Consider the following 19,257-nt stretch of genomic DNA (forward strand, 5'->3'; position numbering starts at 1 on the left):
TGTAGAACATCTCACGTCTTTCAATTTATTTATGTCTTCAGGTAAATATATTACCACTTGCAACGTTCCCAGTTTAGAAGATGTAATTTTAGCATCTCGATATCGAGTTCTTGTTACAGAAATAACCACGATATAAAAAGAAGAAGATGCTGTCATGATCTGAAGAGTTATAGACTACAACAATTAGCAAGTTTTTCTCATCGATGGTTTCTTTTATTTTTTGTTGGCGTTGCAGTTATTTTATATCATCGGTTGATACAGGGTGTGTTACTACTTTTTTATATACTGCAAGCTTTTTAATGATGACCATTACAAGGCCGTTGCTTGAAATATACGAGGGGCGATCGAAAATTGTTCGGTGAATTGTTTTATTTGAAACAATATTTCAAAATAATGCCTCGACGTTGAATGCATGAGTGAAAGCGTTTCTGGAAAGCTTATATCGGATTTTTATTTTCGGTTTCTTATCAGCAATAGTGACAAGATGTTTCCTTTTTGGTACAATTTCTAAATAACTCAATTCACAACTTTGAAAAACTATTTTTTTACATAAAATATAAATAAATAAAGTGGTTGCAATAATTAGACTACTGTTCTCTGGATGTTAAAACTATTTAGAACACACTATGTGTGTTTATGCTATTTTAAATACTAATCCTATACAGGTTCTCATCAGGAGATAATTCCAGCAACAATGCTTCACATTTTCTTAACTAAACTAACACACGTAATTATTTTGAATCCATTGTAGTAAGTAAGTAACCTTACTTAAATGCCTATCACTTTTTTCTGACTAGTCGAAATGTCATGAAATTTGACACATAGTCTTTTGAAAGCTGGTACTTCATAAACGTCATATTGATTTGACAATGGCAGCGCCATCTGTGTGTCATTCACGCGACTTGACATTGAGTGATGTAATACAAAATAAGTGAATATATCTACGAATGTTTGTTTGTAAATTATATTTGTTCATACAAAACAATTATTAGAGAAAAAATATTCTCCCATCAAACGTCATTATAAACGATTCTCGAAATAGGAAACGTACTATTAAGAACTTCCGTTCTAGTAAGTACCAAGGTTGTTTTTTCTCTAAATATGCGCACGCACCTTATACTTTTTTCTACTTATCTACAATATCGATTCTCGAAAATTTTAGTTAATTAGATAGTTAAATTATTCTTAAATAATTACTATTATATCATAATTGTTGTTTGTTTCATTCATGAATATGATTTGTTTAATTCGAAATAATATTCCCGTAAGACTGAATGATATTTATGTAAATTTTCACAAGACCGTGAAATTTATTAATGGAAATTATGTAGTCAAGGAAAATCGTTGTTTTTATCTATTCAATAACATATACAAAGTGCTATAAAAGTTGTTTTGCCGGGAACTAGAATCATTAGAAGATGACCTACGTGCGGGAGAACTTGTGACGATGACTATTTCAGAAAACGTTAGTGGAAGAAATTTTTCTAATTCAACGGCGCTTAAAAACAAAAAAAAAATGTAGCACAAAAGAAATTAATACAAAGTTGGTGCCTCTGATGAGTAGTAACACCACTTCATAAACAGCTCGTACTGTTTTTCGTACCTTGCACGAGATTTATCCGGCAACGAATTAAGAACGGCCGCGTTGCTTTCTTCGGTGAGATCAGCTGGCGTGGATTCGAGTAACTCTTCATCGCTGATGTTTTCTTTTTCGTCATCATTCATTAATTTAGACAAAACAAATAATTTCAGAAAATTAAAAATTTAAGATTATGCAAAATCATCGAAGTGAAACTGTCAACTGTCAACATTAAAGTTGTCTACACCAGAGCGTCCCGAAAGTGTTTTGCAGTGTCATTTTCACTCAAAACGCAACTTTCGGTATGTAAATGAATTACAAACTCTTTGTTACTCTGTTGGTAAATCTTTATTTACCAATTATAAACATTTCAAGTTGATTACAGGGATTAAAGATACCGTCTTTATACCTGGAAATGTGCCCTCTGATATAATTTGTGCCCTTAGGAAAGTTATTATTTTTTATTCTTCACAAAACTGAAAAAATTATACTTTGTAGCGATACTACAAATGCATTTCGCAATAAATTTAATATGACACAAAATCCAAATAGACTATGAATACAGTGTTTATAACAGTGTTTATCAAACTTTTATTATCACTTCAATTAAAAGAGAAAAGCAAATTTATATAGATTATTAAGTTAAATTATAAAATAAATGATATTTGTATTACTAGAATTAATTGGACACGTTTAAAGATAAGTAACCAGAAATTATAATAATTATATTATAATACTCTATCTGAATTTATTACACAATAGATGTCGCTGGATAGATTCTACTAGAGGAATGAAGTATCGAGATAATACCAAATTTAAAGCCAGTTATATTGAGGATGGTTATTGACCAATGTTTTGTAATAAAATTAATGATAAAAACCTATTAACCTATATTACAAAATTGCGCCGAGTACATGTTTTACATGCAGCCTTATCACCGAAGTGAAACGTGGTAAAAATAAATTACAATAATACTTCGGTGAAATCAATTCGATTTGAAAAGTTGGTGCGTATTTTGTTTCTATGTAATGTTAATGAGGTTAGGTATTGAATTTCTTTAAATTACATTTTCAATATTAAATTGGACAGATAAGTATTAAAAATTAATAAAAAAGTTACTAATCAGCTAGATTCCAATAAAGTGGAAAGTAGGCAACCATTATATCACTGAAAAACAGTGACATCTATAATTATTTCTTGGAAAAATAATACCAAATCATATATACATGAAAGAAATGGAAAAATCTGTTATTTGTTATATAGAAGATACGGATTTTATTGAATAAATTAATTATTGATATGAAAATTTATTTTACTTTCCATTATTATTGTTTTTTCAATACCGAATCATCTTAATTATATGGGTTACTTCAGTTAATTTGAAGGGCTCATTAATAAAAAATTAAAGATTCGAGAATATAGGAAACAAAATTAGGCAAAAATAAAAGTAAATGGTACTACGAAGTTTATTTTGAGACATGGCAACATTCATGTGAATATGTCAAAACCTGATATACAAATCAATTCAAACAAAAACGTTTTTAAACATTTAAAACGTCACATCCTCCGCGGAATGCTTAAGCCATATCCAAATAAATATTTGTTTTCATTTGTCTATCTTAAAACTTAGGTAGCAACCCTCGTAATGATTTTTTTACCATGTAATTATTTGGTAATAGGCTAACAGATATCGAGCCATGTATAACTTTGTTCGATAGATCTCATTAAGATCTATTTGTGTGTGAAAAGTCATGACGATTGACGCATGCGCAGAAGAGTTTATGTGAAAAAAATGCAAATGCATCATTTTTATCAAAAAACCTAACCTTACAAAAATTTCTGAATTTTCATTTTATCTATTGATTTTTCGTAAAAATAATGCATTTCATACTTTTTCCGCAGAAACTCTTCTGCGTCAATCATCATGACTTTTCACACCCAGATAGATCTTGATGAGATATATCAAAGTTATCTATGGTTCGATATCTGAGATAATGGCCACTTCCGGTATCGCCGGAAGTAAATGTTTCTGCATAAAATCGATAAGATTGTTCGTAATATCAATAGTATCCAATATTAAATACTCGATTATGAAATTATTAATGATAAATCATTTTTTCTCAACATTTAGTTTAGTAATTCTTAATTAGAATTTTACAATTTCTGAATTTAAACTCAAAATCGGTATGGAGTAAAATTGGTTGCCTATTTTCCAGCGTTTCGAACTTAGCAAAATAGAATTTGAAAGCTGCCCAATGATTTAATTTCTAAGAATAACGAAATTTTTTGAAAGTAATTAATTTTCGTAGTTTCATAGTTTGCGAAATTGTAAAAAACTTTGTTAATGAATCAAAGAAAAATATCGATCGAACTCCATATGCAACAAGAACAATTATAGCAAATATGATTTGAGTGAAATCTCTAAGCGTTTTGTTTCAAATAATTGATTAATAAAATGAATTTTTTGTTTTATTTTGATCAGATTATATTATTTTGAGATTATACATTCTAGAAATTATAATAAATTACATTCTGTTGTGATTTTAAGCATTAATTTGATCTTGTTCTAATATTTTCATAAATTACTTCAACTCTTCACTTCTTAGATTTATTAATATGCTTTAACCGATAAAAATTTTTGATTTTAAGTTTCTGTTGAAGGAATGTTAATTTTTAAAATAGATAAAAATTGATGTTTCGACCTATTTTGGTCTTTGTAAAAATATTCAGGTACAAATATGTTACGAATAAAAGATAATATTTCATAAATATTGTAATTAAAAATTCATGTAATTAAGTAACAATAAACAAGATCTAATTACCAGTGGATTAACCATAACCCAATAAAAACTCCTCACTGACATCCTCCTCTGTTGGGTAGGAGGAAATGAGATTGGAAAATTCATCAATGAAAATCTTCTATTTTGGGCACTGTCCGTCATATTGAAAAACTTTCCTATAAAAGTACACAAAACATACAAGAAAAAAAAACGTGCTATCGCACAGGTGTCAAATTGGCCATATTGAGTTTATCGCGACGCACAGTCTCTACCACTGAAAGATGCTACGTCAAATCGATGTTTGAAACATTTGTATTAAGTAAATTTCATGGTGAATTAGAAACAGCCTTGAGAAGGCATAAACAATATATTATCATACCATTATTGGTTATTAGAAATTTACTTACTATAATCAGACATCAAAAACAGCAAGCATCTGATCTAAATTAAATATTAATTCAGAGCAAATAAGAATCTACACCCTATATATAATCAACACTACAAGTATACTTTTAATAATCTTATATTGAGATTTCAAAGTTTAATTCCAAAAGAGTAATCTAGCAATGGCAATTGTACAAAAAGCATCCATCTTATTTAATTCTGCACATAAGAAACATATGCCACAGTGCACCACAAGAGAATTTAGGCAGTGATCCAAGCTCTTCTCCATTTTATTTACAATATGGTTAACATCTAATACCGGCTATTAGCAAATGGCACCTGAGATAGATCTCATAACTAATTCAAAATTAAAGCGGTTGACATTTAACAAGTAATACCAAAATGAATCAATTCAAGCAGCAAAAAAGAAGTACTTACGAAGATTCAGAGGTAATATCTAAAAAGATTGAATAAGAAACGAAATAACAATAAAAGAAGACTTGATTATAAAACCTGTAATCAAAACAATTCAAAAACAATAGCTAATAGTTTTTAGATATATTGTAGAATGAAGAGCACAAAGGGAATGTATGCCAAGTACTGAAAGTCTGAAAATTACGAGACGAGCGGCGTACACAACACTTTTTAGACGATACATAAAATCCAAAACTTTTTTAATTACACTGAGTTTTATCCGGCAAAGAATTAAGAACGGCCGCATTGCTTTCTTCGTTGAGATCAGGTGCCGTGAATTCAAGTAACTCTTCATCATTGATGCTTTATTTTTCATCATTATTCATCAATTTAGACAAAACTTCGGATAAAACAAATAATTTCAGCAAATTAAAAATTTCAGGTTATACAAAATCATCGAAGTGAAACTGTCAACTGTCAACATTAAAGTTGTATACTTCAGAGCGTCCCGAAAGTGTTTTGCAGTGTCACTTTCACTACATGGAACACTCAAAATGCAACTTTCGGTATGTTAATGAATACAGAACGAACTTTGGTATACTACATCAATGGAAAAGATAAAACGAAGACGTCCAAAGAAATCTTGGGAAAGTTTAGGTCGAATCAACGAAACTTGACTTGATCATGCAACCAAAGATAAAACTCCAAGAAGTATTTTACTTTCTGCTTTGTGTAAATAACATTAGATAAAATAAAAATAAATCAGTCCAATAAATTCATTATTATGAATAGTATGTTCTTATTTTATGAACACTATGTATATCATATAACGCCGTCGAAGTGTTAACGGGTTTGTAGATGATGGTGTATTGTCATCCGGGTCGCTGTTCTGCTTTATGCACCGTCATTTTGTTCTTATAACATAATTTTTTTATTCAAAATTACAAACTGTTCAAAGTGCTCAGTGTAATCGGTCTAGAAGAGAAATGAAGTTCAAGCTCCTGAATATCTGAATATCAAAATTATCTAGATAATAAGATAACTTTTTTCGTATGGAATATATCAACCTACAAATTTATGACATCATTTCCGTTCCGTTCCGTTCCAATAGGTTGTAAGACCTCCTCTTAGAGTATCCGCAGTCTGACATCTGTTGGGAGTTTAAAAAACATTCTCTTTTCATTTTCCGATCTCAGATAACTGGTAAATGATTTTTCCTTTCATTTTTGTTATATTCTCTTCCTTTCCCTACTAATTCTCTAATAATAATTTATCGGTACTGCTTTTATATTAGGCTTATTAATTTATTTTCTCATGTAGGTTTTATCATTTTACAAAATACGCACTAATTAGATAAACATCGATTTATAACCAAAATTTGAGCTTGTAATTTTATTGTTATTGATTTAAAATGGACATGTATCGATTTAGTGTAAAATTCATTGTCAATTCTACTACCGGTTAATTGTTGTCAGCACTACCCAAGTTATTTATTTATTACAAGACACGTTCGATTCGAAATGCACGTGTATTGGCAAAACATTTCGAACATGTATAGAAACAATTAGACGGACATCTTGTTTTCCACGTCTGTTGTCGAAGAATTTGCGGTTCGACTTCGCGTTTGTTATAAATAATTGAAGGGGTCATTCATCTTTCGAATTAAATCTGTGCAATTCTAAAAGTATTTTACGAAAAAAAATCGATTTAATATTAAATTGAACGTTCCAGTGAATTCACAATAATTATTTATTTAAAATTGTTGTGTTTGGTAAAGTATTTCTGGGGCTTCCACCTTTCTGCAATTAAAATGAATCGATTTTTTTAGGTAAGAAAAAAATGCTTAGTATCAAAATAAAGTACAATTCGTCGCCTTTCAGTTGAGCCAAATCATTTCAGGAAAGAGAAAAAATTAAAAAGTAGATTGGTTTATCAAAATTTTCGATAAAAATTTTGGAAAGGCGAGTAAATTTTTAAGTAAATAATAAAGGAATATAAGAAAAAATAACCGTCAAATTACGAAATCAAAACGTAGACTTCTTTTATCTAAAATCAACGAAAATAGTTATTAGAAATTACAAACAGCCAGCTAAGTTTCAATAATGTAAAAAGTTGTTTTTAGAAAGTCCGCTAATTCCCAGGATAACAAATTTTTACAGAGCGAGCGTCTCTTTTTCTTTTGAGACAGATTGAATTAGTAAATTTAGACTCTAAAGCGACGAATTTGTTTTTATTCATTACGTTTCAAACCACGTTTTTTGCAGTTTGCTGAATGAAAAAAGTATCTCTACTGAACCATCAAATACCATCTATATTTAAAACTAATTCACTTTTTATCAAATTCAGAGACGTTTGGTGTATTTCGTCTCGCATTTCTTGCTATTCAGCACCGAAAAAACTCTTTTCGTCAATTTTGACTCGGCAGGAATTGACAATAAACGTGAAATTATTTTAAACAAATGCAAAAAATCTTTCATCACTCTTATTAAATACCTGTTGCAATTTTTGTAGAGTTGTAAGTTCTGAAAACCCCTTAGAGATACATATCTGACTATAAGTTAGTTTAATAAAGCGATTTCTTCATAAATATGCGAAATTAAGTATTTTATTGTTCTCTCGGAGTATAAAATACAATTACCTGAAATATCCTACAATACTATATTATAAATTACGGGTAGCAACCCTTAGTTTTCGCCCTTTGGACATGTAAAAGGTTCTTCAATTGTACATGGGATCTTAAACTCCTTACCACGTACGGGGACATCGTGTGGTGGCCATGTGCAGAGAAAGCAGAAAGAAGAGTTCGACTGGACAAAGTCCAGCTCCTCGCTTGTCTCAATATTACAAGATCCATGAGTACGGCTCCAATTAGGACCCTCGCTGGATCTCTCACTCTTGGATCTAGTGATACAATTAGAAATCTTGAAGATAGCGTATGATTTGAACAACCACGAAGGCTAGACCAACTTGATCATGTCAAAATCTGGATGAAGATCGCGGTGAATGTCCAATTATTTTGATGAGCAGTGACCAAATGGCGCAAAACAGGCTCGAAGGAGATGGAAAGAGACACCTAGCGTGAGATAAGCGAAAACACAAATAGAAGGACGTTTTGTCGCTTAAATAGTCACGAAATCCGATCAAACACGTTTATCTAAGACGCCATCTTTACACCATAGGCATATCGGACGATCCAGAGTGCCGCTGGTACATGGAAGAAGATGAAACTGCAAACCACGTAATCTGTGAGAGAGCAGGGCATCAAAATGTTCAAGCCAAAGTGTGTAACGTGCTTAACGGTCTTTGGCTACTAAGAACCCTTAGTATTTTTAAAAACAATTTAAATTTACTCTTGTAGGAATATTTCGAAATTGGAGATGTAATTAATCGAGGTGGTATTATACAATTTGCCACCGTGTTCGTTTATCTTCTATGGACAATAATGGCGCAATAAAATGATTGCAATCATTAATATTTATGGAGTGTTACTTCCAACTAATAATTTAGGAAATAATAATACTTTTTCGGATAGCTTCTTAATTGTTTAATGAGTTTCATTCATAGTGTTGGAATTATGAATAAATACATCAAATTTTACCAAATATTCTGAAAATTTTGTTAAAAGGAAAAGTTGTTTTACCGTAGGTTTCTTTCTACCTCCAGAAAAATGACATTTTTTCAATAATGTGCAAATTATGCAAATATTGTGACCAGCGTTAATAATTTTTTATTAAAAAATAGTATTAGGATGAAAACTTTTGGGAAAGGTAAAGAATATAACAAAAATTAAAGGAAAAATAGTTTACGGGGGGCCAAGAAGGGGGTTCAAAAGTAAAAATCGTAGAAATATCTCAAGTTTTTAGCTTTTTACTTTTAACTTTAAGAAAATACCCTGGAAATCGGTGAAAACTTCTTTTTTCATGTTCCTAATATATTTTTTGGTTCAAAATATTAATTTTCTCAACTTATTTTGACTTAAAATTGGAGAAATACCTTTAGAAATTCTCATGTGTGTCAGTGTAACATGGAATGTCAAGTTTTCGCAGTAATAAAATTAAAATAAGGTAAAAAAACAAATATTTTATATCGAAAAAGCTACAGAGTCTTTGAGACATCAAAAAAAACCTTTTTATTTAAAAATATCTACAACGAACAAATTTTTTCATTGTAAACTGATTTCTCCCTTTAACTTTATAACCAACAAATGCAAATGAGACACCCAGTATATTTTTTCTTGATATTGCGACTGTTGGGGTATAAGTCATGAAACTATTCGTTTTTTTTTGTAGATATATACATTAATATCATTTTTAAAAGAACATAAACATATCAAAAGGTCTAAGAAATTAAAGAAATTTACATTAATATATAAATATACAGGGTGGCCCAATAGAACGTGCATATGACATCATCTTTTTTCACGAGGAAAACAGTGCGAGAACGGGGGGAGTCTAGCGTGGTTGGAAAGCTGCCCTCGTGGGGTTTTAGTAGCCATGAGTCACTTCGATAGAAGGCGTCGCGCTTTTTGTATTCGCACGTTCATAATATGGGTTAAGACACATTAATAAAGCTCCGAGTGCAAATTTAATTAAAATATGGGTGAAGCGTTTTGAAGAAACCGGTTCCACGTTTAAACTTGTCGCGACGAAATTTACAGCGAAATTTGAAGTTGGATCTTCAACTGCATTCTTATAAGCTCCAGTTAACCCAGGAATCAAAAGTTACCGACTTTGTAGCAAGGTTGGCATTTGCTGAAGAAATGTTTAGTCGATTTTCCACTTTAGACAGCATCCTTTTTCAAGATGAGGCTCATTTTCATTTAAATGGGTTCGAAATCCAAAAACGAAACATCAAAAACCACCGCATAGTCCAAAAGTAACGGTATGGACAGCAATCTCAGGCAAAAGAAGTGAAGATTCACGAGGACGAAACATCACCGTTAACACCGACCGCTATTTTGCGATGTTTGACTCCAGAAATTGCGGGATAGAGAATGGCGAATACGAGAACTTGGTTCCAACAAGTCGGAGCGACCTGTCACACATCAAATGCCTTTATGACGGCTGTGAGACAGATGTTTCCTAATTTTCAAAAGATGTGATATCCCTCGGCTTCTACATAGCCCTGACTTGACGCCTCTTGATTTTTTTTGTGGAGACAGCTCAAACATAAAGTCTACATGAAAAATCAGTCAGCTAAAGGAAAATATCCGCCAGGAAATGTTAGCAATGCATGTTGTATTGCGCCACCCTTTATAATTTAAAACATCATCTTAATATTTATGACAATAGCTGATTAAATATGACACGATAATTAATTGAAATGACAAATTCGAAAACAAAAAAAATTTAGACACGATTCTACCTGATTTTGGCAACAATAAATTTTGCAACACCGAAGCTACACGATTGCCAAAGTTTAGAACGTAATTTCTCCTGATACACGAGTTATTCTATTATTTAAACAATTTGGCAACGTCGTAGAAAAGATAAATAATAATCATGACATGGGATTTATTCGTGCATAATATATATATGACGAATATAACGAATTTGTAGCTTTGATTTATGTATTCACACTATGCAGCAAAAACTTGAAACTAATAAATTAATTCGACTTCTCAGAACAAAAAAACGTATACCTCTGTCGCAAAAAACGATTCGTAGAACTCAGATACAGATAAAAGCTTCAAAAGTCGAAAATGAATCGACTCTGGTGATATTTCATTGAAAAAAATATGTAAATAACAACATATTATTTATTTTAATCAATGTTCCCACATTTTCAGAACTTTTTTTAGTCGTTATTATTGGCAACTGTAATAAAAGATGATTTCTATTACCGATTCTTTTAATTCTTGGATTTTTTCTGTTGTGTATGAACTACATTAAGACGTTTATATCATGACGTTTCCTCCCTGGCATTCACCTTGTTAATATTTGGCAACCGATCGTGATTTATGACGTTTCAATGCTGGCAGACATCCATTAAGGTGGATTAATATATCAGTTAATTATTTCTCTCGTCAATCAAATGTTTACAATTCGATAACAAATTATAACCACGTAAGGACACTATTTATTTAGAAACAAAAACTTGGCTAATAAAAAAATATTAATTGTTGAATCCAGGCAAATGAACACTTCTAGCTTAGTTAGTTGACAGGCTTGATGAAGATCGAGGTCTGGCTGTTAAATAACGAGACTGCGCGTCCTAGACGAGTAGTGACAGGTATAAAAAAAAGAAGAAGAATAGTCCAATAAATTACTATATAAAAATAACATAAAATACAAGTTCCAAAATAACTTTTCATTATTTGATTTGGTTGCGAATGTTATTGAAATGAAATCTGCTGATACCTGCCGAGAAACATGAATATTTCTACGAGGGATGTAAAAATGAACTAAGTTAAAGGTATAAAAAAAAGAAGAAGAATAGTCCAATAAATTACTATATAAAAATAACATAAAATACAAGTTCCAAAATAACTTTTCATTATTTGATTTGGTTGCGAATGTTATTGAAATGAAATCTGCTGATACCTGCCGAGAAACATGAATATTTCTACGAGGGATGTAAAAATGAACTAAGTTAAAGGTATAAAAAAAAGAAAAAGAATAGTCCAATAAATTACTATATAACAATAACATAAAATACAAGTTCCAAAATAACTTTTCATTATTTGATTTGGTTGAGAATGTTATTGAAATGAAATCTGCTGATACCTGCCGAGAAACATGAATATTTCTACGAGGGATGTGAAAATGAACTGAGTTAAAGGTATAAAAAAAAGAAGAAGAATAGTCCAATAAATTACTATATAAAAATAACATAAAATACAAGTTCCAAAATAACTTTTCATTATTTGATTTGGTTGCGAATGTTATTGAAATGAAATCTGCTGATACCTGCCGAGAAACATGAATATTTCTACGAGGGATGTAAAAATGAACTAAGTTAAAGGTATAAAAAAAAGAAAAAGAATAGTCCAATAAATTACTATATAACAATAACATAAAATACAAGTTCCAAAATAACTTTTCATTATTTGATTTGGTTGCGAATGTTATTGAAATGAAATCTGCTGATACCTGCCGAGAAACATGAATATTTCTACGAGGGATGTGAAAATGAACTGAGTTAAAGGTATAAAAAAAAGAAGAAGAATAGTCCAATAAATTACTATATAAAAATAACATAAAATACAAGTTCCAAAATAACTTTTCATTATTTGATTTGGTTGCGAATGTTATTGAAATGAAATCTGCTGATACCTGCCGAGAAACATGAATATTTCTACGAGGGATGTGAAAATGAACTGAGTTAAAGGTATAAAAAAAAGAAAAAGAATAGTCCAATAAATTACTATATAAAAATAACATAAAATACAAGTTCCAAAATAACTTTTCATTATTTGATTTGGTTGCGAATGTTATTGAAATGAAATCTGCTGATACCTGCCGAGAAACATGAATATTTCTACGAGGGATGTGAAAATGAACTGAGTTAAAGGTATAAAAAAAAGAAGAAGAATAGTCCAATAAATTACTATATAAAAATAACATAAAATACAAGTTCCAAAATAACTTTTCATTATTTGATTTGGTTGCGAATGTTATTGAAATGAAATCTGCTGATACCTGCCGAGAAACATGAATATTTCTACGAGGGATGTGAAAATGAACTGAGTTAAAGGTATAAAAAAAAGAAAAAGAATAGTCCAATAAATTACTATATAAAAATAACATAAAATACAAGTTCCAAAATAACTTTTCATTATTTGATTTGGTTGCGAATGTTATTGAAATGAAATCTGCTGATACCTGCCGAGAAACATGAATATTTCTACGAGGGATGTGAAAATGAACTGAGTTAAAGGTATAAAAAAAAAGAAAAAGAATAGTCCAATAAATTACTATATAAAAATAACATAAAATACAAGTTCCAAAATAACTTTTCATTATTTGATTTGGTTGCGAATGTTATTGAAATGAAATCTGCTGATACCTGCCGAGAAACATGAATATTTCTACGAGGGATGTGAAAATGAACTGAGTTAAAGGTATAAAAAAAAAGAAAAAGAATAGTCCAATAAATTACTATATAAAAATAACATAAAATACAAGTTCCAAAATAACTTTTCATTATTTGATTTGGTTGCGAATGTTATTGAAATGAAATCTGCTGATACCTGCCGAGAAACATGAATATTTCTACGAGGGATGTGAAAATGAACTGAGTTAAAGGTATAAAAAAAAGAAAAAGAATAGTCCAATAAATTACTATATAAAAATAACATAAAATACAAGTTCCAAAATAACTTTTCATTATTTGATTTGGTTGCGAATGTTATTGAAATGAAATCTGCTGATACCTGCCGAGAAACATGAATATTTCTACGAGGGATGTGAAAATGAACTGAGTTAAAGGTATAAAAAAAAGAAAAAGAATAGTCCAATAAATTACTATATAAAAATAACATAAAATACAAGTTCCAAAATAACTTTTCATTATTTGATTTGGTTGCGAATGTTATTGAAATGAAATCTGCTGATACCTGCCGAGAAACATGAATATTTCTACGAGGGATGTGAAAATGAACTGAGTTAAAGGTATAAAAAAAAAGAAAAAGAATAGTCCAATAAATTACTATATAAAAATAACATAAAATACAAGTTCCAAAATAACTTTTCATTATTTGATTTGGTTGCGAATGTTATTGAAATGAAATCTGCTGATACCTGCCGAGAAACATGAATATTTCTACGAGGGATGTAAAAATGAACTAAGTTAAAGGTATAAAAAAAAGAAAAAGAATAGTCCAATAAATTACTATATAAAAATAACATAAAATACAAGTTCCAAAATAACTTTTCATTATTTGATTTGGTTGCGAATGTTATTGAAATGAAATCTGCTGATACCTGCCGAGAAACATGAATATTTCTACGAGGGATGTGAAAATGAACTGAGTTAAAGGTATAAAAAAAAAGAAAAAGAATAGTCCAATAAATTACTATATAAAAATAACATAAAATACAAGTTCCAAAATAACTTTTCATTATTTGATTTGGTTGCGAATGTTATTGAAATGAAATCTGCTGATACCTGCCGAGAAACATGAATATTTCTACGAGGGATGTGAAAATGAACTGAGTTAAAGGTATAAAAAAAAGAAAAAGAATAGTCCAATAAATTACTATATAAAAATAACATAAAATACAAGTTCCAAAATAACTTTTCATTATTTGATTTGGTTGCGAATGTTATTGAAATGAAATCTGCTGATACCTGCCGAGAAACATGAATATTTCTACGAGGGATGTGAAAATGAACTGAGTTAAAGGTATAAAAAAAAGAAAAAGAATAGTCCAATAAATTACTATATAAAAATAACATAAAATACAAGTTCCAAAATAACTTTTCATTATTTGATTTGGTTGCGAATGTTATTGAAATGAAATCTGCTGATACCTGCCGAGAAACATGAATATTTCTACGAGGGATGTGAAAATGAACTGAGTTAAAGGTATAAAAAAAAAGAAAAAGAATAGTCCAATAAATTACTATATAAAAATAACATAAAATACAAGTTCCAAAATAACTTTTCATTATTTGATTTGGTTGCGAATGTTATTGAAATGAAATCTGCTGATACCTGCCGAGAAACATGAATATTTCTACGAGGGATGTAAAAATGAACTAAGTTAAAGGTATAAAAAAAAGAAAAAGAATAGTCCAATAAATTACTATATAAAAATAACATAAAATACAAGTTCCAAAATAACTTTTCATTATTTGATTTGGTTGCGAATGTTATTGAAATGAAATCTGCTGATACCTGCCGAGAAACATGAATATTTCTACGAGGGATGTGAAAATGAACTGAGTTAAAGGTATAAAAAAAAAGAAAAAGAATAGTCCAATAAATTACTATATAAAAATAACATAAAATACAAGTTCCAAAATAACTTTTCATTATTTGATTTGGTTGCGAATGTTATTGAAATGAAATCTGCTGATACCTGCCGAGAAACATGAATATTTCTACGAGGGATGTGAAAATGAACTGAGTTAAAGGTATAAAAAAAAAGAAAAAGAATAGTCCAATAAATTACTATATAACAATAACATAAAATACAAGTTCCAAAATAACTTTTCATTATTTGATTTGGTTGCGAATGTTATTGAAATGAAATCTGCTGATACCTGCCGAGAAACATGAATATTTCTACGAGGGATGTGAAAATGAACTGAGTTAAAGGTATAAAAAAAAGAAGAAGAATAGTCCAATAAATTACTATATAAAAATAACATAAAATACAAGTTCCAAAATAACTTTTCATTATTTGATTTGGTTGCGAATGTTATTGAAATGAAATCTGCTGATACCTGCCGAGAAACATGAATATTTCTACGAGGGATGTGAAAATGAACTGAGTTAAAGGTATAAAAAAAAGAAGAAGAATAGTCCAATAAATTACTATATAAAAATAACATAAAATACAAGTTCCAAAATAACTTTTCATTATTTGATTTGGTTGCGAATGTTATTGAAATGAAATCTGCTGATTCCTGCCGAGAAACATGAATATTTCTACGAGGGATGTGAAAATGAACTGAGTTAAAGGTATAAAAAAAAGAAAAAGAATAGTCCAATAAATAACTATATAAAAATAACATAAAATACAAGTTCCAAAATAACTTTTCATTATTTGATTTGGTTGCGAATGTTATTGAAATGAAATCTGCTGATACCTGCCGAGAAACATGAATATTTCTACGAGGGATGTGAAAATGAACTGAGTTAAAGGTATAAAAAAAAAGAAAAAGAATAGTCCAATAAATTACTATATAAAAATAACATAAAATACAAGTTCCAAAATAACTTTTCATTATTTGATTTGGTTGCGAATGTTATTGAAATGAAATCTGCTAAATACTGATGAAAAACGTAAATATTTCTATTAGGAATGTCGATAAGAAAATAAAAAAGGTGTAAATACGAAGAATTCACGCTAAAGCAAATCACAGGTGAAGCTAAAATAAATAGAAAAAGCGTTTTTTTGGAAATGTAAAATAATTTTTAAAGGAAACCAATAATTCAAAACTGATATTTCTACATAATTTATATTCGATATATTATATAATATAACTGAAAATAATGATTATATTATGAATATATATTTGTTTCTTTTATTATTTTCGAAACTTTCACGAAGTAATTTTCCTAAATAATTCTAGTGGTATCAGAAATCTTTTCGTGTGCAATGGACTGCGCATGTACGAATGACGGACGTTTCCGCCTGGACAAGAGAAGGTTCTGAGATCATCGGGTCAGCAAATCATATTCTATATATCGAAAAGAGATAATTCAGACGTTCTTGACCCACAATGCTCTTTATTTTTCATGTGCTTTAATGACAAAAATGAACGTTGGACTCTGCAGTTAGCGATTATGAGAGATAAATAAATGCTCAAATCAATTTGTCAATTATTTGTTACTAATTGTTACAAATCATTTTCGTTTTTTTCTCCATTCATGACAGTCTGTAAGCTCTTTGACTCGTGCTTGAATATTTGCAAAAATGTAGGTTACCGAGTTATAATTTATGTGGGTTAAGTGGGTTGTAATATGTAAGGCCCCGTTTCGCGCGGGGCCCACAACGATTGCTGCTCATACTACATGATTAGCGCCGCACTGATAAACGGTTTTAAAACGAATACAAAACTTGAACGCATCCCGATTGATTTCGTTTTTTCAAATTCCAGGTACTTTAAGAAGAAGAAAGCGCCATTAAAATAAAATTTACATAATACTCACACTGTCATAGTCGCTCGAGTTGATAGAAAAAAAATCGAACAGAGAATAAAAAATCGACTTGTTGTCGTTTTCGCCACATTTTTTAATCAAAGGTTCAGTTTCTTCATCGTAATTAATACTACAATTCGTGTTCGATTCCATCTCTGGCTAATTTTCAACATTAATTTCCAAATTAATTCACAACACTATATATTATATTATAAACGTCAATAATTGTCCGAAATATTCGTAATTACGCCACTATCATCGATTCGAACGAATTAGCTCAAGTAATAAATAAAACTAAATAGATTAAGTTCATCAATGTTTACAAAAAGCCGTTGATGGAATTAACCATAGTATGTGGAAAAATATGGATATTTTTAAAACTGTGATTAAACTTCTAACGTAACTGAAAGTGAAGTTCAAGGACCTGTATATATATATACGAGGTCTGGTTATTAAATAACGAGATCGCGTGCTTAAGAGGGCGCCCAAGACGGGCCAAAAAATCTGACACCTGACCAAAAGCTCTTGCGTCAACGGGTCTCCTCAGATTTCCTTGAAAGTTTAGTGAAAAATCTGCTTCGAAAGGCACCCGATTTGAGTCGATGGAAACGGTAAAGCAGAGCTCCTAAAGACCCTCACCAAAGAAGACTTCCAGCACTGCTTCGATCAATGGAAAAAACGTATGGAAAGGTGTGTGGCTATAGGAAGTGACTATATTGAAGGGATGCATTCGATCGTAGAAGGATATGATCCAATTTTAAAAAAATTATGTCGATTGAATTGATAGTTACATAGATATCATTAAAATTGAGTGTACATAAAGTTTATATATTCTATCCTTTTCTACTTGCAATAGAATTTTAATTCTCGAAGATTTCTATCAAATTGGGAGCCTATAGACTCCATGGGGGATCAATGGGATCAATTGTTACCCCTCAGAAATGAAAAAAAAAATAGAATAATCTTTTTGTAAGTACCTACCAATAAGACTGCGATGTTACATGGGAATTACGCGCCTATATATAAGAACTTTTCCCACCAAACGAAGAAAAAAGATATTTTTTTCCCATAAACCATAAATTGTATGTTTACTTTATCATTATTTACTATTTATCCTGTGCAAGGCACTCGAACTAAATGGGGACTCCAGAAAAGACACTGTACTTGAATTAACCATGTACAAAGAATGGATAAATTCATAGAAGCCACGAAAATAGACGCCTTATGAAGAGTAATAAAACGACACAATAAAAATTCATATGAACCTGAACAAACAGTTATAGAATATACCGAGAAAAAGCATTTGGTACTGGCACCTACAGGTAATGGGGATGGAAAGATTGCCGATAAAAAATGCAGTGGATCTGTCAAGAGAACAGAAAGAGAGAAATACAAAACAACGAGAAAATCCTGGAACTTATTCAAATGATTCTACTTTATTTACCCCCAACATTTTAATGCGTTGTAAAAAAACGTTGTAAAGGATAAATTAGACTTATGGTGGATCAAATATCTAAAAGAATGTAAGTTATACCGATCGATATTCGCTATTGAAGCTATTGGAGACCTTATTTCCAAACAAAAACATCTTGGTGACATCTTAAAATTTATTTGAGGAGCTCCATAAGCCGGAGAAGATTGAAGATTGAATTCACTACAAGATTTTCCTTAATAAGACTTAAAAAAGGGCTTATATCGATGAGGACTTATTTGAAATCATCAAATCAATATCCCACAGATCTTTTTCCAAACATTTCTCATCTACAACCTCATCTAATTCTCCTATTTACGTCTCTGCCGTACCAAATTTGAAATTTGTTCAGTCATTTGTTGGCATTGTCCCGTAGTTAATCAACTGTTTGCTCTGTAATCTTTTGTCTGGTAAATTATGAGGTAGGGAGTAAATATCGGGACTATTGACTGTTCATCGTACCGATGATAGCTTCGGAATCATAGAGGAGGTGCTCGCTGGTTTCTTCTGGTCGCTTTTGGATGTTTTTCGCGTGGTACTTCACCGGAGAGTGTCCAGTAAGCATACTAGTTCTCTTTAGCAACTCTTTGCTTGAATAAAGAACCTTTCGAGTCCGGTTAGTTAGGATAAGGAAGAAATTTGTGATGTCTGAGGTATTTTGGAACCTTCAGAATCAGTTGTAGTGAATCTGCGTAGAATATTTAATTATTTTCTGGATAAATAAACAATAATCGAGAACAGGTGTTTCAAATTTGTATAAATTTCATAAGAAAGCAGCTAAATTCTATAAATTTTATATTATTAATAAAACTAACGT

The 19,257-nt window shown here is 30.4% G+C and overlaps 1 protein-coding gene across 6 annotated transcripts in view; it reads right to left on the reverse strand.

Annotated features, from left to right (window-relative positions):
- Positions 1 to 19,257, reverse strand: part of LOC130890673 (UNC93-like protein) — a 95,657-nt gene that overhangs the window by 29,209 nt on the left and 47,191 nt on the right. For 2 of the 6 annotated variants that reach the window (XM_057794889.1, XM_057794887.1), the window contains exon 2: positions 4,402 to 4,535. The exons of 3 other annotated variants lie outside the window; for them this stretch is intronic. In XM_057794889.1, the coding sequence (XP_057650872.1) occupies positions 4,402 to 4,521 (120 nt within the window). In that variant the 5' untranslated portion in view covers positions 4,522 to 4,535. Of the gene's footprint in view, positions 1 to 4,401; positions 4,536 to 16,981; positions 17,261 to 19,257 lie in introns of those variants that run through there. One more of the 6 variants, XM_057794888.1, reaches the window with a different exon arrangement.

Source organism: Diorhabda carinulata, chromosome 2, assembly GCF_026250575.1.
Source record: "Diorhabda carinulata isolate Delta chromosome 2, icDioCari1.1, whole genome shotgun sequence".
In the NCBI taxonomy this organism is placed as follows: domain Eukaryota; kingdom Metazoa; phylum Arthropoda; class Insecta; order Coleoptera; family Chrysomelidae; genus Diorhabda; species Diorhabda carinulata.